General features: G+C 40.1%; 3 protein-coding genes across 5 annotated transcripts; 2 read left to right on the plus strand and 1 right to left on the minus strand.

The window, feature by feature from the left end:
- The first annotated feature begins 261 nt into the window (after positions 1-261).
- Positions 262-12,164, plus strand: LOC137603868 (sphingomyelin synthase-related protein 1-like). Of its 3 annotated transcripts, none has more exons than XM_068327691.1 (7): positions 262-442; positions 6,934-7,117; positions 9,306-9,929; positions 10,049-10,144; positions 10,230-10,347; positions 10,508-10,658; positions 10,864-12,164. In XM_068327691.1, the coding sequence occupies exons 3-7, from the start codon at positions 9,310-9,312 to the stop codon at positions 11,166-11,168; spliced, it is 1,290 nt and encodes a 429-aa protein (XP_068183792.1). In that variant the 5' UTR covers positions 262-442; positions 6,934-7,117; positions 9,306-9,309; the 3' UTR covers positions 11,169-12,164. The 3 variants fall into 3 exon arrangements, with proteins under 3 accessions (XP_068183792.1, XP_068183793.1, XP_068183791.1); XM_068327692.1 differs by lacking the exons at positions 6,934-7,117; positions 9,306-9,929; positions 10,049-10,144; ... (1 more) ...; positions 10,508-10,658; positions 10,864-12,164 and adding exons at positions 829-921; positions 2,630-3,253; positions 3,373-3,468; ... (1 more) ...; positions 3,832-3,982; positions 4,189-4,735; XM_068327690.1 differs by lacking the exons at positions 6,934-7,117; positions 9,306-9,929; positions 10,049-10,144; ... (1 more) ...; positions 10,508-10,658; positions 10,864-12,164 and adding exons at positions 2,630-3,253; positions 3,373-3,468; positions 3,554-3,671; positions 3,832-3,982; positions 4,189-4,734.
- On the minus strand, positions 4,823-6,912 carry LOC137603869 (dual specificity protein phosphatase 13A-like). The gene is made up of 3 exons (XM_068327693.1): positions 5,783-6,912; positions 5,497-5,711; positions 4,823-5,423 (listed from the first exon to the last, which is right to left on the minus strand). The coding sequence occupies exons 1-3, from the start codon at positions 6,004-6,006 to the stop codon at positions 5,209-5,211; spliced, it is 654 nt and encodes a 217-aa protein (XP_068183794.1). The 5' UTR covers positions 6,007-6,912; the 3' UTR covers positions 4,823-5,208.
- A 1,972-nt stretch (positions 12,165-14,136) lies between the features above and the next one.
- Positions 14,137-18,633, plus strand: LOC137603447 (neuropeptide Y receptor type 4-2-like). Its single transcript, XM_068326918.1, has 2 exons — positions 14,137-14,620; positions 17,004-18,633. The coding sequence occupies exon 2, from the start codon at positions 17,061-17,063 to the stop codon at positions 18,405-18,407; it is 1,347 nt and encodes a 448-aa protein (XP_068183019.1). The 5' UTR covers positions 14,137-14,620; positions 17,004-17,060; the 3' UTR covers positions 18,408-18,633.
- Positions 18,634-21,849: the final 3,216 nt, after the last annotated feature.

Raw genomic sequence — 21,849 nt, forward strand, 5'->3', positions numbered from 1 at the left:
ATATAAGTAATAAGTTAAAAATAAACTCTTCCTGATGATTTTTATTTTAAGGAAATGCAAATCATTCAGTCCATTCAAAAGAAAGGTAATTCCTTTTCCTGGGGTGTATCGAGAAAAACATTCATTACTTAATTAAAAAAAAAAAATTTTTCAAGTCACATTCCGTACTCCCCATTTGTTTTTGAAAATCTATTTTATTTTATTTTATTTTTTATTTTATTTTACTTTTCAACTGTTGTTCTGTAATGTGACCACCAGGTGGCAGTATGCCTGAAGCAGGAGCCTTGCTCCCGGCCGGCCGCTCTTCTTCACTGGACTGTCATTGTTTCTTCCTGTCTGGTGTTTCCAATGTTGCCTGGTTGTCAGAAGAAGCATGTTGGCCGACAAGAAGTTGAGAAATCTCATCCACACCCTCTGACAGCTCGGTGATAAGAAGTTTTTGGTAAGAGAGCCTTCTTGTGGTTAATATATATGTAGTTTAAGTCAAGTTTTAAAAGATTAAATGTACTTTTTTTTAAAACTTATTTATCCTTTCGTTTACTTGACACATATTCCACGTCATCATAAACTTGTGATTTGTTTCGTTACAACGTGGCCCTTAGACAGCTTCTCTCTCACTCTCAGTATGAAGGGCTCTCACCTTTTCTCTGTCTCACTCTCTCTATCTCTCTACCTCTCTACCCCCTTCTCTATCTCTATCTGCTACGATGAGCAGCTTATAAAAGGGACCGTGTCTTGCTCAACGGCACCTCAGCAGCTACTCAGGAGGTGAACTGGCACCTCCACTGCCAATTCACACTCTGAAATATTTTTTGTTCTGCCTGACAGGGACCTGAACCAGCCACCCTTTGGTCCCCAGCCCAAGACTTTGTGGACTGAGCTGCTGCCGGCCACAGACCAACCTAAGATTAAAAAAAAAAAGTAAAATGCCCTAGTATTTAAAAAAATACGCACAATAATATAATCAATTTAATTAATAAGGTTTTAATAGGTTTTAAATGAATACAAAAACAAATAGGTAACCAGTGATGTTCTGTTTTTAGTGTAAGATGAATCATAGTGTGCAAATTAAATTTCAGTACCCATTTACTTTGTCTGGTCAGTTTATCTAAATCAATTGAAAGATATTCTCTCAGAGTAAGTGATCATTTATTTTTAGCCATCTATTAACAGAAAATCAACTGATATTTGGAGTTTTGGTGAGGACCAGTGTTCAACATTGCTGGGAAACACTTATTTCACTTACAAAAATAAGCTTAATTGTGCAAACAATCAGCTAGTTAGCTGATAATGGCATAAGAGCAGTTAATAATACCTCACAATCATAGCAGCCTTCTTCATGTATCTTGCTGGTGTCACCACCTCGTGGTGCTCCCTATCTTCCTGATAATTGAAAGCTGCTTACTTGTAAGTCTGTATCTCCTGTCCAGTCAGGTTACTGCAGGTATCAGCAGCACAGCATTATTGGTTGAGGTTTGTATACCTTTGGAGCAGCAGGCTGAGTAGGGCTGGGGCCTTATCACAGGGTCAAAGTATAAAAACAAGACAAGGACAGAGCAAAGAGTCAGTGTGTTGTCAGTACCTGAGTGTGTCTGTCTGGAGAGGAAGGGTCTCTGCTTGTTTACTTTAGTCTCTGGATGGGTAGTGAGTCAATATTTTAATAGAAATATCACCCTGATGGAATAGAGGATGGTCACACTCTGGCTGATTCTGTCTTTACCTCATGTAACATGTATTTCTTTGTGATGATCTTGTCTAGTGTCAGTTTAATTATGCTGAAAGCCACCGCTCCACGATACAGTCTCACACCTGAACACATTGATATATTAGTAAGCAGCCTACAGTGTGTAGGCACCGACAAACACAAACAAGGCCAGGTTACCTGTTACTACAGTAGTAAATAGTAATTGTATACTAATAATGTTGAACAGTGGCTCTTAATGCAGAAGCACTGAGTCAGTGTTGAGGTTTCTTGTGGAAAAGTTCCTTTATTTGTGGTTTCAGGTCTGAATATCATTTAGCCATTTTTATTTCATTTCCATCAGTTGCTTGGTTAAAAAGTTGGCAGACAAAAATTTACGTTACAGTATTTTCCGCACTATAAGGCGCACCTAAAAGCCTATAATTTTCTCAAAGACCTACGATGCGTCTTATAGTGCAGGAAATACTGTATATTTTCAAAACTTTGAAAAACTTTGAAATTTTGTTTGATCAGTAGCCTCTGATCCAAGGATATTCTGTGTTGTGATGTGGAAAAGTGTTGCAAAAAGAAGTTATTCATTGATAATCAATCAATCAATCAATAACCTTTGATAATTCCTTACAGTCGAATAATCAACTATTATATATTGCTTGCAACTTTATAGCGTTTGGATGAAGTAATCAATTTGAGCTGTAGAGGGCTGTACTGAGGAGTTTATAGACTAAATGATCATTTCTTGGTTTAAAACTCTTGAGTAAATGTTTCCTGCTCGTACTCATTTATGCAATATGGCAAACCTTAACCCCTTAACCCTTAACCCAACTACGGTAGACAGCGATGAACCCAAAAGATGGAAGAGAGAAGGGTGTGAAGTGGTGCTCGCTTATATGTTCATTGTGAATCCCTCTGTTATTTAATGCACTGCAGCATCATGCCGCTGCCGGAGGACAGTGTGACGGCCTGGAGTTGTCAGCAGGTCGCCCAGTGGCTCCAGGAAGAAGGTTTTGGAGATTATGAAGAATTATTTTGCAGCCAGCATCGTCTGGACGGCCTCGGCCTTCTTTCTCTGACTGAAGCCGACCTGCGTGGCGCCCCGCTGGGACTCACCGTCCTGGGAGACATCAAGAGGATGACCTTAGCCCTGCGGCGACTCCAGAGACAGAACCAGGTCCAGTTGGAGGACCTGGGTCTCCCGCCTACAACCGTTCTCCCGGCAGGGGTTCCGCTCATAGCTGTCGATGCTTGTGGCTGTGAGGGAGCAGACAGGAGGTTTGATGGATGTGAACGCTCCTCGAACGGGATTGAGCTACGGCTGAGGAAGAGTGATAGATCTGTGCACGTTTCAGACATGCCGCTGTGTTATGCACACTCCAATGGGAGGTGCAGGCAGCACCTGGCCGGCAGATTGGACCCAGAGGTGTGGAAGACCGTCCTCAGCTCCATATATGTGTTTTTAGTGTTTGGACTCACGTCTTTTGTCATGGTCATCGTACACGAGCGGGTCCCGGATATGAGGACGTACCCGCCACTTCCTGACATATTCTTGGACAGGTACACGTGCACACTCATAGCGCATTAAACATTTACCCAGAGTGCATAGTTCATCTTCACGTTCTCCTCTTAATCATAGCTAACCTAGACATTCTAAAACATGTTTTGTACATTGATAGTGTTCCCAGAATCCCTTGGGCTTTTGCAATGGCTGAAGCCTGTGGCATCATCCTGTGTTATATGCTCTTGGTGATCCTGCTGCTTCACAAGCACAGGTACTGTGGTGCACAGTTTCAGCCTTATCCGCTACCATGAAGTGCTGTGCAGGTAATGAGTTGTGAATGTTTGTCTTCTTGTCAGGTCCATTCTTTTCAGACGCCTATGTTCTTTGATGGGAACCGTGTTTTTACTGAGGTGTTGCACAATGTTTGTCACCTCGCTCTCTGTGCCTGGCCAGCACCTGCAGTGTGCCAGCAAGGTGGGACACACACTTGCTTTGATTAGATATGGTTTGCAATTTTCAAGTTGAGGTAGCCAGTAATTCTTAATACTGTTGGCATTGGCCGTGTTACTGCCTTTTCTTGACTGTGAATTTTTGTTTGCACCACAAACGAGAGTGTTTGTGTTTTGTTCCCCAGACGTACGATGATACGTTTGCAAAGATCCAGAGGGCTCTGGCCATCTGGAGTGGATTCGGGATGACTCTGACGGGCGTCCAAACGTGTGGAGACTACATGTTTAGTGGACACACCGTTGTCATCACCCTGCTTAACTTTTTTGTAACAGAATGTGAGAATCAATACCTTTGTTTGCCTTCAACTACACTACTATATTTTTAAGAAAATGTGTAAGACTTGTTAAAGGATAAAGCTGACATTTGTCTGTATTCTTCTCATTGTGTCAACAAATCTTGTGCAAAGATTAAAACTGAAGTACTAGCACACTCAGAAAGGAGTAAATGAATTCCTTTAGTTATTTCTTTCTTTCATCCGCAGACACTCCACGAACCTGGAATATGATTCACACCATATCCTGGGTATTGAACCTGTTTGGTATTTTCTTCATTCTGGCGGCCCATGAGCACTACTCCATCGATGTGTTCATTGCCTTCTACATCACCACCCGCCTCTTCCTCTACTACCACACCTTAGCAAACACGCGTGCCTACCAGCATAGCCGGAGGGCACGCATATGGTTCCCCATGTTCTCCTTTTTCGAGTGTAATGTAAATGGACCCGTCCCCAACCAATACCACTGGCCCTTTAGCAAGCCGGCTTTCATGAAAACTCTGATTGGATGAAGGAAAGATCAAAAGCTGCAGTATATATCTCAATATTTAAGCTGATTGAGAACCTCTTTTCTCTTCATTTATATGGAGGGATTGTATTTTGACTATTTCAAGTGATCTTTTTTTAAAGGAATAGTTTCATATTTTAGGAGTCATTCTGAAGTTTTATAAAAAGATTGATTCCACTTTCATCTGTATTTTGATATGCAGTATAGCATAAAGATTGGACATGGGGAAATCTGAGTGTGGTGGTTTTCAGTTCCTGAGACAATGAAATATCGAATTTGTTATGTTTTGAAAATTTGTAATTTTAAAACCTCTCACATATGTTTTTTTATTTTTTGTTGGTTATTGGCATCAGAGTTAGCATACAGACATGAAGGTGGTATTAATCTTCTCATATAAGTTTTTTTTTTCCAAATGCTGAACAATTCCTTTAAGTAATCCAAAATTAACGTGGTGTTACGTCAACAGGAAAATATTTCTTGTTCCCTGTTGAAAGAACTAATTTGATAATTTTTGGTAAATCTTTCTTATACACTTTACTAATTGCTCTTTACAGCTTTGTTATGATTAATGGCATCATTACTTGGATTGTATAGCTGCCCATGGAAGAACACCTTCTGGAATCAGCTAAATCACATTAGAAGGGAATAAGCCCGGGGAGGATGGACAAGATGCAACATATGAAGGAACTTCACCCACCTAAAGAACAGAAGCCATGGGTTTATGTTGCACGTTGTTCATTCTGCACTTTTTCCTGCAGCTTTTGGTCCAGAGCTATTAGTTGCTTCAGGAAGCCCCTGTTTGGGAAAATCCATCGTTTTTGTTGAACAAGTTGTGTTGCGGACAGAAGACTGTGGTGGTGATGAATCATCAGGTAGGCCAGAACCAAGGCAGCCGAGCGACTCACACCCACAGCACAGTGAACAAACACCTTGCCTGGAAAAACACAAAAAGGAAATGCATTGTGCTTCTATGTCACCACTGGCAACGTGTGGAAACTGTACTGTACCTCCTGACGTCAAAACCTGCTGAATGAACTCAGCAGCAGGGTAAAAGAAAGCTGAAAGGTCAAATGTCGGCAGATCATTGGCTGGGACTCCATAGTATTTCACCGTGGTTCCGTAAAAATCATCACTTCCCTGACAGCATAGTTTTCCATGCGCTGCATTCAACACATGAGTGATACCCAGCTGCCAGAGCCCAAACTTGTTGTGAGACATGAACCTGAAAATTTGTTTTGCATTATTAAGAATGCAGACTGGTATATGAAATCAAACAATGCATAGGATGCTCACATATCTCCCAGATACAGGTTTGGCCACACTTCATTGTAGTGGTCACAGGACCGAGTAGCTGAATGCAAAATCTCCTCGAGCTCCTGGAGAGATGGTATTTTCCATGCACATCGTCGCTCTTCTTCATCCCCTGGTTGTGCGTCACTGTAATTTCTCTGCTCACAGTCTTGTGGGTTGTAGCTCACCTCAGAGAGAAAATCTGGGGTCGGTTTTCTGTCAGACATTTCAAAGTTCACAAGGTGTTACTCTTTTATTTCCCTCAGTTTAGTTGCTGCTGATGGTTTCCTTTGCTTCGACTGCTGTATCATTCGAACTGTGACAGTCAAAAACAGGTGTTGCAGTTGCGAACACATTGATAGTTGAAGTCATGGATACATGTTTACAACTACACTGCCCGGCCAAAAAAAAAGTAATGTAATGCAATATTATGATCAGGGGTTGCTTCGGTTGGTCAAATCTTGGCTCAGCAATATTATTCACCAAAAAAGTTGAGTCAGCTGAGTATCTGAATGTACTGAATGACCAGGCAATCCCATAAATGGATTTTTCCTACCGGATGGCATGACCATATTCCAGGACAACAATGCCAAGACTGGTCCAGGGAGCGTGAGGAATCATTTTGACACATCAATTGGCCCCCACAGTCCTGAGCTGAACCCCATTCAAAGTCTATGGGATGTGCTGGAGAAGACCTTGCAGAGTGGTTTGACTCCTATCGTCAATACAAGAACTCAGCCAAAAATTAATGCAATTCTGGACAGAAATAAATGCTGTGACGTTGTAAAAGGTTGTCGAAACAATGCCACTGCAAATGCGCACCGCAATCAAAGCTACAGGCAGTCCTACGAAATATTAGAGTATGTGACTTTTTTTTTTTTTTGGCCGGGCAGTGTATATAAGTAATAAGTTAAAAATAAACTCTTCCTGATGATTTTTATTTTAAGGAAATGCAAATCATTCAGTCCATTCAAAAGAAAGGTAATTCCTTTTCCTGGGGTGCATCGAGAAAAACATTCATTACTTAATTAAAAAAAAAAATTTTTTTAAGTCACATTCCGTACTCCCCATTTGTTTTTGAAAATCTATTTTATTTTATTTTATTTTTTATTTTATTTTACTTTTCACCTGTTGTTCTGTAATGTGACCACCAGGTGGCAGTATGCCTGAAGCAGGAGCCTTGCTCCCGGCCGGCCGCTCTTCTTCACTGGACTGTCATTGTTTCTTCCTGTCTGGTGTTTCCAATGTTGCCTGGTTGTCAGAAGAAGCATGTTGGCCGACAAGAAGTTGAGAAATCTCATCCACACCCTCTGACAGCTCGGTGATAAGAAGTTTTTGGTAAGAGAGCCTTCTTGTGGTTAATATATATGTAGTTTAAGTCAAGTTTTAAAAGATTAAATGTACTTTTTAAAAAACTTATTTATCCTTTCGTTTACTTGACACATATTCCACGTCATCATAAACTTGTGATTTGTTTCGTTACAACGTGGCCCTTAGACAGCTTCTCTCTCACTCTCAGTATGAAGGGCTCTCACCTTTTCTCTGTCTCACTCTCTCTGTCTCTACCCCCTTCTCTATGCCCCCTCTATCTCTATCTGCTACGATGAGCAGCTTATAAAAGGGACAGTGTCTTGCTCAACGGCACCTCAGCAGTTACTCAGGAGGTGAACTGGCACCTCCACTGCCAATTCACACTCTGAAATATTTTTTGTTCTGCCTGACAGGGACTTGAACCAGCCACCCTTTGGTCCCCAGCCCAAGACTTTGTGGACTGAGCTGCTGCCGCCCACAGACCAACCTAAGATTAAAAAAAAAAAAGTAAAATGCCCTACTATTTAAAAAAATACGCACAATAATATAATCAATTTAATTAATAAGGTTTTAATAGGTTTTAAATGAATACAAAAACAAATAGGTAACCAGTGATGTTCTGTTTTTAGTGTAAGATGAATCATAGTGTTCAAATTAAATTTCAGTACCCATTTACTTTGTCTGGTCAGTTTATCTAAATCAATTGAAAGATATTCTCTCAGAGTAAGTGATCATTTATTTTTAGCCATCTATTAACAGAAAATCAACTGATATTTGGAGTTTTGGTGAGGACCAGTGTTCAACATTGCTGGGAAACACTTATTTCACTTACAAAAATAAGCTTAATTGTGCAAACAATCAGCTAGTTAGCTGATAATGGCATAAGAGCAGTTAATAATACCTCACAATCATAGCAGCCTTCTTCATGTATCTTGCTGGTGTCACCACCTCGTGGTGCTCCCTATCTTCCTGATAATTGAAAGCTGCTTACTTGTAAGTCTGTATCTCCTGTCCAGTCAGGTTACTGCAGGTATCAGCAGCACAGCATTATTGGTTGAGGTTTGTATACCTTTGGAGCAGCAGGCTGAGTAGGGCTGGGGCCTTATCACAGGGTCAAAGTATAAAAACAAGACAAGGACAGAGCAAAGAGTCAGTGTGTTGTCAGTACCTGAGTGTGTCTGTCTGGAGAGGAAGGGTCTCTGCTTGTTTACTTTAGTCTCTGGATGGGTAGTGAGTCAATATTTTAATAGAAATATCACCCTGATGGAATAGAGGATGGTCACACTCTGGCTGATTCTGTCTTTACCTCATGTAACATGTATTTCTTTGTGATGATCTTGTCTAGTGTCAGTTTAATTATGCTGAAAGCCACCGCTCCACGATACAGTCTCACACCTGAACACATTGATATATTAGTAAGCAGCCTACAGTGTGTAGGCACCGACAAACACAAACAAGGCCAGGTTACCTGTTACTACAGTAGTAAATAGTAATTGTATACTAATAATGTTGAACAGTGGCTCTTAATGCAGAAGCACTGAGTCAGTGTTGAGGTTTCTTGTGGAAAAGTTCCTTTATTTGTGGTTTCAGGTCTGAATATCATTTAGCCATTTTTATTTCATTTCCATCAGTTGCTTGGTTAAAAAGTTGGCAGACAAAAATTTACGTTACAGTATTTTCCGCACTATAAGGCGCACCTAAAAGCCTATAATTTTCTCAAAGACCTACGATGCGTCTTATAGTGCAGGAAATACTGTATATTTTCAAAACTTTGAAAAACTTTGAAATTTTGTTTGATCAGTAGCCTCTGATCCAAGGATATTCTGTGTTGTGATGTGGAAAAGTGTTGCAAAAAGAAGTTATTCATTGATAATCAATCAATCAATCAATAACCTTTGATAATTCCTTACAGTCGAATAATCAACTATTATATATTGCTTGCAACTTTATAGCGTTTGGATGAAGTAATCAATTTGAGCTGTAGAGGGCTGTACTGAGGAGTTTATAGACTAAATGATCATTTCTTGGTTTAAAACTCTTGAGTAAATGTTTCCTGCTCGTACTCATTTATGCAATATGGCAAACCTTAACCCCTTAACCCTTAACCCAACTACGGTAGACAGCGATGAACCCAAAAGATGGAAGAGAGAAGGGTGTGAAGTGGTGCTCGCTTATATGTTCATTGTGAATCCCTCTGTTATTTAATGCACTGCAGCATCATGCCGCTGCCGGAGGACAGTGTGACGGCCTGGAGTTGTCAGCAGGTCGCCCAGTGGCTCCAGGAAGAAGGTTTTGGAGATTATGAAGAATTATTTTGCAGCCAGCATCGTCTGGACGGCCTCGGCCTTCTTTCTCTGACTGAAGCCGACCTGCGTGGCGCCCCGCTGGGACTCACCGTCCTGGGAGACATCAAGAGGATGACCTTAGCCCTGCGGCGACTCCAGAGACAGAACCAGGTCCAGTTGGAGGACCTGGGTCTCCCGCCTACAACCGTTCTCCCGGCAGGGGTTCCGCTCATAGCTGTCGATGCTTGTGGCTGTGAGGGAGCAGACAGGAGGTTTGATGGATGTGAACGCTCCTCGAACGGGATTGAGCTACGGCTGAGGAAGAGTGATAGATCTGTGCACGTTTCAGACATGCCGCTGTGTTATGCACACTCCAATGGGAGGTGCAGGCAGCACCTGGCTGGCAGATTGGACCCAGAGGTGTGGAAGACCGTCCTCAGCTCCATATATGTGTTTTTAGTGTTTGGACTCACGTCTTTTGTCATGGTCATCGTACACGAGCGGGTCCCGGATATGAGGACGTACCCGCCACTTCCTGACATATTCTTGGACAGGTACACGTGCACACTCATAGCGCATTAAACATTTACCCAGAGTGCATAGTTCATCTTCACGTTCTCCTCTTAATCATAGCTAACCTAGACATTCTAAAACATGTTTTGTACATTGATAGTGTTCCCAGAATCCCTTGGGCTTTTGCAATGGCTGAAGCCTGTGGCATCATCCTGTGTTATATGCTCTTGGTGATCCTGCTGCTCCACAAGCACAGGTACTGTGGTGCACAGTTTCAGCCTTATCCGCTACCATGAAGTGCTGTGCAGGTAATGAGTTGTGAATGTTTGTCTTCTTGTCAGGTCCATTCTTTTCAGACGCCTATGTTCTTTGATGGGAACTGTGTTTTTACTGAGGTGTTGCACAATGTTTGTCACCTCACTCTCTGTGCCTGGCCAGCACCTGCAGTGTGCCAGCAAGGTGGGACACACACTTGCTTTGATTAGATATGGTTTGCAATTTTCAAGTTGAGGTAGCCAGTAATTCTTAATACTGTTGGCATTGGCCGTGTTACTGCCTTTTCTTGACTGTGAATTTTTGTTTGCACCACAAACGAGAGTGTTTGTGTTTTGTTCCCCAGACGTACGATGATACGTTTGCAAAGATCCAGAGGGCTCTGGCCATCTGGAGTGGATTCGGGATGACTCTGACGGGCGTCCAAACGTGTGGAGACTACATGTTTAGTGGACACACCGTTGTCATCACCCTGCTTAACTTTTTTGTAACAGAATGTGAGAATCAATACCTTTGTTTGCCTTCAACTACAGAATATATTTTTAAGAAAATGTGTAAGACTTGTTAAAGGATAAAGCTGACATTTGTCTGTAATCTTCTCATTGTGTCAACAAATCTTGTGCAAAGATTAAAACTGAAGTACTAGCACACTCAGAAAGGAGTAAATGAATTCCTTTAGTTATTTCTTTCTTTCATCCGCAGACACTCCACGAACCTGGAATATGATTCACACCATATCCTGGGTATTGAACCTGTTTGGTATTTTCTTCATTCTGGCGGCCCATGAGCACTACTCCATCGATGTGTTCATTGCCTTCTACATCACCACCCGCCTCTTCCTCTACTACCACACCTTAGCAAACACGCGTGCCTACCAGCATAGCCGGAGGGCACGCATATGGTTCCCCATGTTCTCCTTTTTCGAGTGTAATGTAAATGGACCCGTCCCCAACCAATACCACTGGCCCTTTAGCAAGCCGGCTTTCATGAAGACTCTGATTGGATGAAGGAAAGATCAAAAGCTGCAGTATATATCTCAATATTTAAGCTGATTGAGAACCTCTTTTCTCTTCATTTATATGGAGGGATTGTATTTTGACTATTTCAAGTGATCTTTTTTTAAAGGAATAGTTTCATATTTTAGGAGTCATTCTGAAGTTTTATAAAAAGATTGATTCCACTTTCATCTGTATTTTGATATGCAGTATAGCATAAAGATTGGACATGGGGAAATCTGAGTGTGGTGGTTTTCAGTTCCTGAGACAATGAAATATCGAACTTGTTATGTTTTGAAATTTTGTAAGTTTAAAACCTCTCACATATGTTTTTTATTTTTTGTTGGTTATTGGCATCAGAGTTAGCATACAGACATGAAGGTGGTATTAATCTTCTCATATAAGTTTTTTTTTTTCAAATGCTGAACAATTCCTTTTAAGTAATCCAAAATTAACGTGGTGTTACGTCAACAGGAAAATATTTCTTGTTCCCTGTTGAAAGAACTAATTTGATAATTTTTGGTAAATCTTTCTTATACACTTTACTAATTGCTCTTTACAGCTTTGTTATGATTAATGGCATCATTACTTGGATTGTATAGCTGCCTAAAATCTTTGCCAAATATTTGAACATGTATGTTGTTATTCACTTTTGACACTCAGCTCTTAATTATTATCATTTTATTTCTTTATCATTGTTCAATGTTGTGTTATGTTTTTCCATTTTTTGTAATGTATTTATGGTGCTGGATTATCTTGAAGATTTTTTTTGTTTCGAGTTTTCTTCTGTTGCACAGAACAAAGACACATTGTTTACAATGCCATGGTTGATCCAATCTAATTTTAACAAATAGTTTTCTGTTTTTATTTTATTTGCAATTACTTTTTTCTGCCGTTTGTCTTAATAACAGTTTACAGATAAGGAAAGGCGATTGTACTTCAGACTGTTCCCTTTGCTGCTTCTTCACCAAAGTGTTTCTTTTTGCATTTTTGAATAAAGAGGATAATATAACAGTCATTCTTGAGTGCATATTAAGAACATACAGTGTCTTTCATGGGCATGAGAATTTATGAGTCAATTAGGTGTGCCTTGCTACTCTCCCTGCTGTTCTCCCCCACCTTAAGAAAATATGTGAAGGCGTTCACATCAGTGCTCAAATACTATTGATAAAGATATGGGGTGTCCGACTAAATAAATAGCCCTCGGAAAAGCGATCACTCACACATTTGTTTCCTGTAAACCAGGTCACATCTGAGGATGGTATGTATTTGAGATGTTTTTTGTTTTGTGGACTAAATTCTTGTAGAATCTTGAAGACTTAAAGACTGGTGGATATATGATACAGATATAATATGGAAAGGGTTACTGTGAAGCCTGCTGGCAAAGCATGCTGCATTATTATGTATTATGACTGCATAACTGCTATTAGAATAGGACTGGCGGTGGTGGTGAAATATATTTTTAGCTGATAGCTGAAATGTCAAAGACAGAACAATTTCAATAATGATTCTTACATGAATTAAAATACTGCATATAAAAGTTCAGAAATTTAAACACTGACAAAGTAGTCACACCTACTGATTTTTCATAAACTAATTCTGGGGACATTTTTATGAATGTTACTTTGTACGTGTCATATAAATACATATATAAAAATGTGTCAATTACAATAATAACACTGGATTGTTTGGAACGATGACTAAATTCAGTCTGCGTGCAGACAGCTCCAGTGCTAGTAAAACATTTTTTTAATCTTTTAAACATCATTGGATATGCTGCTGTGACCACTACGAGATGGGCAATGACGAAGACTAAAACACACACTTTTCCTTTTGATATTTAAAAGGCATTTTCAAGAGTCAGGAAAATACTGTATTGAAATAATGCCCTTTTATTATTTATTTATTTAGTATTTAAAGATGTCTTATTTCTTGCAGGCTTCCCTTCATGTGATTGTTTGTCTGCTTGGACTGGTAGTCTTGTGTCACTCAGATTGCCATTTAAAGGAGTTAGTGGCCAACGATATAAAAAACCCCCCTAAAGGTAAGAGGACATTATGGAAAGAGCAGAGGGACTAAGTGGAATTTTTTGTGTAATGCTGAGTTGGACATTTACTCCAGCAGGTGTTTTTGTAGTATCTGACCAAACTACAACTAAGCACTTATTCAAACTCATGCAGAGCCACAGCCAGAAATGTACCTAAGACTGATAAAAGTATACACAGCTCCTGATGTTTTATTTTAGGGTGTGTGGATGAAGATGGAAAGCATTATGAATTTGGCGCTGAATGGGTGAAAAACTGCATGGAGTGCTCCTGCAGTGAGGAGGGCATGAGCTGCTGCAACATGTGAGTAGCAGGTTTTGAGTCATGACTTTTTATTCTGAAACAATCCCCTTAATTAAAAGACTACAAAAAAATAGGTTTGTTTGTCTTTTGTGTGGGCCCACAAAGACCTGGCGTCCCCCCCGGGGTGTACCTCAGCATTCGCTCATAGTCAGCTGGGATAGTCTCAAGCAGGCCAATGATAATAAATAAATGACTGAAAGGTTTTTTAAAAATTCAATATATTCTCAAAAACGTAAAAAAATAATATTTATTAACAAAAAATCCCGATTGCAGAACACATCATTCTGACATATATTTGATGTTGTGTACAATTTCTTACAAATATGTGTGTTGGTTTAAAGATACACTCTGGGCAAACACTCAGTACTAATAACTCAAGTCAAATATTTCACCCTAAAATGAGAAAAATTAAAATATTCAAAATATCAAAATCCTGAAAGCCTCCACTTTAGTGCATACTGAATGTGAAACCATTTTATACTTTATATATCCTAGAAGTAATTTTTTTTTGTCTCAGGATTCCTGAAAAGTCACAAGTTCCTGAGGGGTGTGAGCTGGTTGTGGATAAAGAGACCTGTTCTTCCAAGTCTGTGATGAAGTCAGACAAGACTAAGGAGTGTGATCCAGTGTGAACATCCTATAATTTCACCTCTACACATAATGTCATCTCTACACATCAGGCATAGGTGTGACCCAATCAGGCTATGGGTCTTTCTGTACCCTGTGTTTCAGTGACCAATTGGTAGAAGCAATGGTAGAAGCAGTAAATTGGCAATAAACAAATATGAATCTTCCTTTTTCTTTGTCTTTTCATATTCCAATGTTTCCAAAACATTAAATATGCATCTGCTCTGTGTCATTTTGCCTGTTTTGAGTTTCCCTGACAACAGCTGTGATTTTCATGGTGTTATTGAAAAAATCCACCACTGTGTGACAGCAGAGCCCAGGGCTGAGTGTTTCTGGCACCTTAAAGCCTCAGCAGCCCAGTAATCCTGGGGCTATGTCTAGCAGAAACATTGTGGTTGTTGTAATTCTCAGCTCCTCTCTATGGATTCTCACCTGTTCCGAGCATCGTTGTCTCAACATCAGAGACATCCCACACATCCCGTGAACCACGTAAGTATTTTTGAGATACAGTAATGAACTCAATCATTTTCACTTTTAAGATATGTGCTGCATTGTTCCTTCACTTTCGACCTGTATTTGCAGATTTGCAGGTGTGCTTTCAAGCAATAGCGGTCTGCAGGCAGCTTTGGGAACATGCATCCAATTACAGCTTGAAAGCTGACAAAAAGAACAAAAAGTCATTGGCATATACAGCTGATTTGCATTTATTTTTCATATATTAGATGAAATCCTGACACCAGCGAGAGCAAATAATGACGCTTGAATTATAATCTCAGATTGAACGCAAAACATCCTGCTGCCTGTTGTCCCGCTCTTCCATAAGCAAGACAAGTGTTTGCTTATGGTTTATTCATAGCAATAGACAAGAAGTGAAATAGTGTTAATTAATGGTCTTTTACAAGGGTTTAAATAATGTTAGAACAGATGGGTAAAGTGAGCATTTGCTAATACTATACATAGGTTTTATAAGACCAGATAGAAATTGATATTCAAATGAGAATACCAGTTTGGATACATTTGTGTGTATAATTGTGAAAATTAACTCCAATTACATTAAATTTACTGTTGTTTATAATAAAAATAAAATGAATGACCGAGAAATCTACAATCGTATGTGTAGTGATACAAACAAGAAAAAAATGCCAGTCAGTGTGACTGAATGTACTATCCAAAGCTACTGTTGAGACCTGAGAAAAACATTGATCCCAAGTTCCATACATGAAAATCAGACATTAAACACTTCAACTGCTCTCAGATATTCACCAAAAGAGCCTTGAGATGATCATCCATTGTCTAAGGTACACTGCTGGAATATTGTCTTCACAGAAAGGAGGACACTTCACTGAGGCAGAGAGGAATAATGAGGAACAGAAGGGTGCTGTGTCACAATGTTCCTTATTGTGTATAGATGTATCCCTAGAAGGGAACAATAGCATTGTGCATCCCATAGTGTCATATCACATTATCTGTGCTTTGAAACTCACTGACAGAATATGTCGATAATGGTGCAGTGTGATGTGACTGATATCTACATGTGTGTGTTGTAAAGGGACAATGACAGGCTCATTTCCTTTGTGATGCTGTTTTCCACAGCACAGAAGAGGTTTCAGGATAGAAAGACATAATCCATACTCGGGATTCTGGCTCTGCCATTCCTTCAACTTCAAGGAACCTCAACATTTATTGTGTATTTGCTGCTTTCTTTAGCTTATTTATTTTTGTATAAAATGGGTTAAGATGGAGAGGAGGAGACAAGAGAAAATAAATCAAAACGGAAACTAATCTGTGTACTTAATTTTTTTTTAAAACTCTGGGCCATATAGAAAGAAAAAATGTTTTTCATAAGATTTTTTTGAAAATGACATTTAATGCAGTAGTAGTAGTAGTAGTAGTAGTAGTAGTAGTAACTTTATTGATCCCTTAAGTAGGTTCCGTCAGTGAAAATGACACCTCCGTCCCATACACACAGCATAGGAGCACACAAAAGCACACAGAAAAAGCACACAGAAAGAAGTACTGACACCTAAAAAGTATAAAAATTACACATCATAAAATATAAAAATAGAAAAGGCATAAGTGTTACAGTGTTCATAGTGTTTATGGTTTGTTGTGCGTGTCAGATGTGAACATTTCAGTACTGAATGAACAGTCACCCGATCCCAAAGTGATTACAATTCATTCTGGGAGAGATTAATATCAGCACCACATTTCGTAACAATCTATCAAACAGTCAGTAGTTGTTTTTTCTGTTGCCCTTACGGGGAATTCTCCTCTTGATTCATCCCCAGAGGAGCAGTGAAAATGTGTAAATGTCAGACTCAGGGTGACACTAGAGAAAAACTGAGAGAATGTCAGTGACACCCATTATTTGTGACCACAGAATCTTAATAGTAGTTCGTATAGAATCGCAGTAAAGGACCACCTGAATCACTGATCGCGTGCCATTCCCATGCGTGTGATTATTAAAGTGGAAAAAGGTAATTTCCCTATAGGGATTAATAAAGAACTGATCAGTATTATTATTATTTTCTTTTTTTATTCTGAAAATTTTACAATTGCATTATAAAATTATAATTGTCGTGTCGCACTGGTGTCACGCCCTGAGTTTGCCCCGCTTCACGCCCTAAGACAGCTGGGATAGGCTCCAGCTCCCTGTGAACCGCTATAATGGGTAAAGCGTTTCGGAAAATGAATGAATGAATTATAATTGTACAATTATAACGTTTATATTACAATTAAATATATTACAGTATATATTATATGCAAATATAATTATTAAAAAAAAGGCTTTTTAGCATTATCTTGTTTTGGAATGTCCGTATTTGAATCTGTAGTATTTGGACTGCTTTCATTTCCTTCTCTCTACTTTCAGATTGATGGGCATGGAGAGCTTGATGTTGGGTTCTGATGACACTACAGTCCTGGTGAGATGTCCTCGAGAGGTAATGGAAGTGAATCAACAACAGCTCTGCCTCTTATCTTCAACAGTCCTACCTCGACATATTCTATATGGGGTGATGGGAGAACCAGTCCTGAGTTGGAGCAGCAATGGCCAGAGAATATGACCCAGCTTCTCTCAGATCTGCCTGTACTAGGGCATGATGACCAATGCCGTATGTCTTCTGTCCTCACAACCTGTCTGATAGTATTGTACAGCATTACACTGGTGCTGGGGCTGCTGGGTAACATAGGCCTTATTTGCATTATTGCTCGCTGCAGAGAAAAAGTCAATGTCACCAGTCTTTTCATATGCAACCTGTCAGTGTCTGACATTCTGGTTTGTGTCTTTTGTCTACCCTTCACTGTCATATACACGCTCATGGACCATTGGGTGTTTGGGTCACTGCTATGCCAAATGGTGCCATTCATCCAGTGTGTGTCTGTGACTGTGTCTGTTCTGTCACTGGTGTTCATTGCTCTAGAAAGACATCAGCTCATCATCAACCCCTCTGGTTGGAAACCAAGCATTCCTCAGGCCCACATGGCGCTTGTTATTATATGGATTCTGGCCTGCTTGACATCATCACCTTTCTTGGCCTTTCAGGTCCTCACGAATGAGCCCTATACTAACCTAATGTCGGACCTGCCTCAATCTCAGCTCTATCTCAAAACCTCTCCCCAGGCATATTTTAATGCATCCCCAACACTATCTGTTCCCAATATGCACAAAAACTCGTCTGTATATTCTAAGTTGTACGACTCCCTCTCTTCGTACATCCCTTCCTCTCCACATAAGGAGGCTTGTATGGAGCACTGGCCCTCCCAACAGCACATGCTTGCTTACACCACTTGGCTCCTACTTTTCCAGTACTGTGTTCCACTATTGCTTGTTCTGCTCTGTTATGTTCGAGTGTTTGTGCATCTCCGCCATCGCAAAGACATGCTGGATCGTGCCAGGAATCCAGATAGTCAGCGTATCAGCCATAGTCGCCGAATCAGCATCATGCTGGTTGCCCTGATAACAGCCTTTGCTCTTTGTTGGATGCCGCTCACCATCTTCAACACAGTATCAGACTGGAATCAAGAGGCTCTACCTGTCTGTCACCACAACCTGCTGTTCTCCCTCTGCCACCTGCTGGCCATGTCCTCCACCTGCATCAACCCCATCATCTATGGCTTCCTCAACTCAAACTTCCGACAGGAGGTGAGAGATGTGCTCCTGCATTGCTGCTGTAGCCCCCCAAAAGAAGAGAGTCAACACGTCCCCATGTCCACAGTGCACATGGAAGTGTCCCGTACCTCTGTGCCTCTGAACTGCAAGAGGTACTCTGTCTGAATTTGATGATATAACCTTAACTGTGCTGGTGTTCAAAAATGCAATTAGACCTCTGCTGTGTGTTCTCTTTTCAATGACAGTGGCATTGAAAGCAACCGTCCCCTGGACAGTTCCCGTCCAGGGGACGGGAACTTTACTAGCCAATGGCTTCTACCTGACAACCCTTTTTTTTTGTCCGGATGTTGTTGTTGGTGTTCCAAAACTGATGAAACTGAAGTCTGCTGTAATAATATGTCTGGAAAGAAAAATAAATAAATCGAATAAATTAAAAAAAATACCTGTATTGTCACTGGTTTAAAGTAAAGTGTGCAGTGTAGCGCTGGATCGTCTTATGCTGATTTAATTCAGAATTATAGAAAATAATCTGTTTAATAAGAATTTGTGGTTTAAATGTACTTTTGTTGCTGTAATCCAAATCAGTGCTTAATAGCAATTCAATACATTATGAACTATGTATGAACTTGTGCTCTGTTGAATGTCAGTTAAAGCTGTGGAAAGTATAACATAATGTAAAATTTTAGCTTCATTTCACATTGTTGGAAATGTATGTGTATGATGCAAGCCATATATTGTGATACTAAATAAATCAATGGAACAACAAAACAAACGTGTCCATAATGAACTGCAATGTATTTGGCAATTTACTGCCATCTCTAAAACATACATGTTTTGTACACTTCTTTATTTTGCTGACAGTTTTATTCACAGGCTTTCTGCAAAATGCCACACACTTCAACGCCATGCCAACTGATATTTTTGAATCCAGTAGATGTCCTACTAGAGCAGTGGTGTCAAAGTCAAATACACAGAGGGCCAAAGAAAACAAATTTGCTACAAGCCGAGGGCCGGACTGGTTCAATGTTTATTAAAACAATGGAAACCAATGAAACCAATGGAACCAATGGAAATTACATGATAAAACGATAACATCATACTTCATACCAAACATATGAAAACAAATGTATTGGCATTATAAACCAAGCGCACCCAACACAGTCAACAATCAACATGGTGACGTAACAACTTTATGTTGGCAAATCATGGATTGCGTTGGGCGGGGTTTGCAAAGCCGTAGATGAATATTAGAAGGCTAACTGGAGAAAGAAAGCTAACTAATGGTGAGGTTGGGAAAGGAGCTAATGTTAAAGGAAAAGGCACCTGTCAAAAGAGCAAGTGGAAAACAAATTTTAGAGAAGTGATAATTCTGTTTGCTGACTACATGAACAGAACTGTATGTGTAGTTACTTAAAGACCGTTTTTGTCAGATGCCCAAGGAGCCTATTGAATATTACATTGATTGTCCCATTCCAAGTGGAAACCATAGCTGGACAGACTGTTTTTGTGCTAGCCAGATAGTTTCACTCAGAAATCCTTGCCGTTTTCTGTGTCGTTCCTGCTGTTTGGACTTTCTGCTCAAAAACATGAAAATCATTGGAACAATAATGACACTCTAAAATTATGTTAACTGGGAAGTCCATGTATAGTTACTGTATTTCTTCTCCTAACATAGCAGATGCCTTACGCCATATTGTTCACGTGATTCCTTCGGGCAGATGCGCCGTGATTGGTTGGGCGCTTGATTGACAGGTAGTGGGTGGAGTTGGTGACAATGTGACAGCATGAGACTTTTTCAAGTGAGCTTATTCAAGTATATAGATGGGGAGAACATAGCATTTTGAACCAAGAGCTAACACAGTGTATATTATGTAATGATTAAATAAATACAGCAATATTTAGTTATGGCTGTCGGTAACTTCTAGGGAAAACCCTTTCAACAGGCAAATAACAAAAAAGTAAATGTCCTTCAGAAACAAAATATGTTCCTTAACATCAAAATAAGTGCATCTCTGAAATTGCATCCATTATAAATTGAAAATACATTATTGTGCATGCATTATTGCATTAACAACTAGAACCAAAGCAATCACAGACTGCAACATCCCATGACATCCCTGAATTCAAAATTTTACCCTGATCTACTTGCTTTGATCTACGGTCTACACTGGCCTTCTCCCTCATCTTTCCATCTTATCTGGTTCCTGAGAGTACAAAAGTTGAAATTTAACCTTGTCATAGCTTTCTCAAGGTCAAGGTCATCATCTCAATTTCATCCCCTTTGCTGCCCGAGTAATGTGCTTTTTGTTTCATCTTTCTATCTGCAATGGCTGCGAAGATATTTGGTGGACATCCTAATGGACGAACTAACAGACAAACAGACAAACACTGACAAACACTGACAATAACATCACCGCTTTCAAGCGGGATGTAATAAAAATATTGTGCATGCACAATAACAATGCATTATTGTGAGAAAAATGTTTTGATTTTTTTAAAAATTATTGTGATGCTCTATGATTCTACCAATCACTGCTTTCAAATAGTAAAATAAAAACAAATCAAATCAGTTGTATTCCTTCTCATGGCTCTTATCTGCAATTTTACCTGAGTCCATTCAACTCAAATAAATAAATACAAAAATCTATGGCACACAGACAAAACAATACTTCCTTCAAACGTCTTGTAGAAACAAATATAAAAATTTAACTGAATTTAAAACTAAAAAAATGTTACTGCTCTTTGATGCTCACTTGTCTGAGGCTGACCCTGATATTTGATTGTGTCTCATGTTTCGTACAAGTTCATCAATGTTCAGGGTCATGCTCTGAGCTGAGGAAGCCCTCAGGATGGAGTTAACAAAGCGGGACGCGAACCCGAATAGCCTTGCTGTGTGGCGACAGCACCACCCACTGCGCCACCGTGCCGCCCTGCTGACAAACAATGAAACCCAAAGCCCGTTTGCCCGCTACATTTGCATTATGGGGAATATCGGCCATATCGGCTCGCAGGTCGATATGGCCTGCGGGCCAGTTCTAATAGTAACAAGGCAGTCACAGACTGCAACATCCCACGACACCCCTGAATTCAAAATTTTACCCTGACCTACTTCCATAGGTCACAGATCAAAGCTAGTGCTCTGACCTACCGTCAGTGATGTAAGCACCAGCTTTGGTCTATGGTCTTAAATTGGCCTGCTCCCTCATCTTTTTATCTTATCCAGTTCCTGAGAGTACAAAAGTTGAAATTTGACCTTGACCTAGCTTTCTCAGGGTCAAGTTCATCTGTCTATCCGCAACGGTTGCGAGAATATTTGGTGGATATACTAACGAATGAACGGACGGACAAACACACGAACACTGACAATTGAAGCGGGATGTAATTGAAAATCATCCGGAAGGCCACAAATAATTTGTCACGGTCCAGATCTGGCTCGCGGGCCTTGACTTTGATACATGTGTACTAGAGCAAATGAAGCCTCAAGAAGCTTTGCACTGGAGTGCACCAAATGGATGAAAGGCTTCAAAGCTTCATGAAGCTTCATCTGCACATCACAAGATTTCTTCGATTCATCAGCTATATCAGCCTCACGGGGTGCTGGAGCCTA

This window comes from Antennarius striatus, chromosome 11, assembly GCF_040054535.1.
Source record: "Antennarius striatus isolate MH-2024 chromosome 11, ASM4005453v1, whole genome shotgun sequence".
Classification (NCBI taxonomy): domain Eukaryota; kingdom Metazoa; phylum Chordata; class Actinopteri; order Lophiiformes; family Antennariidae; genus Antennarius; species Antennarius striatus.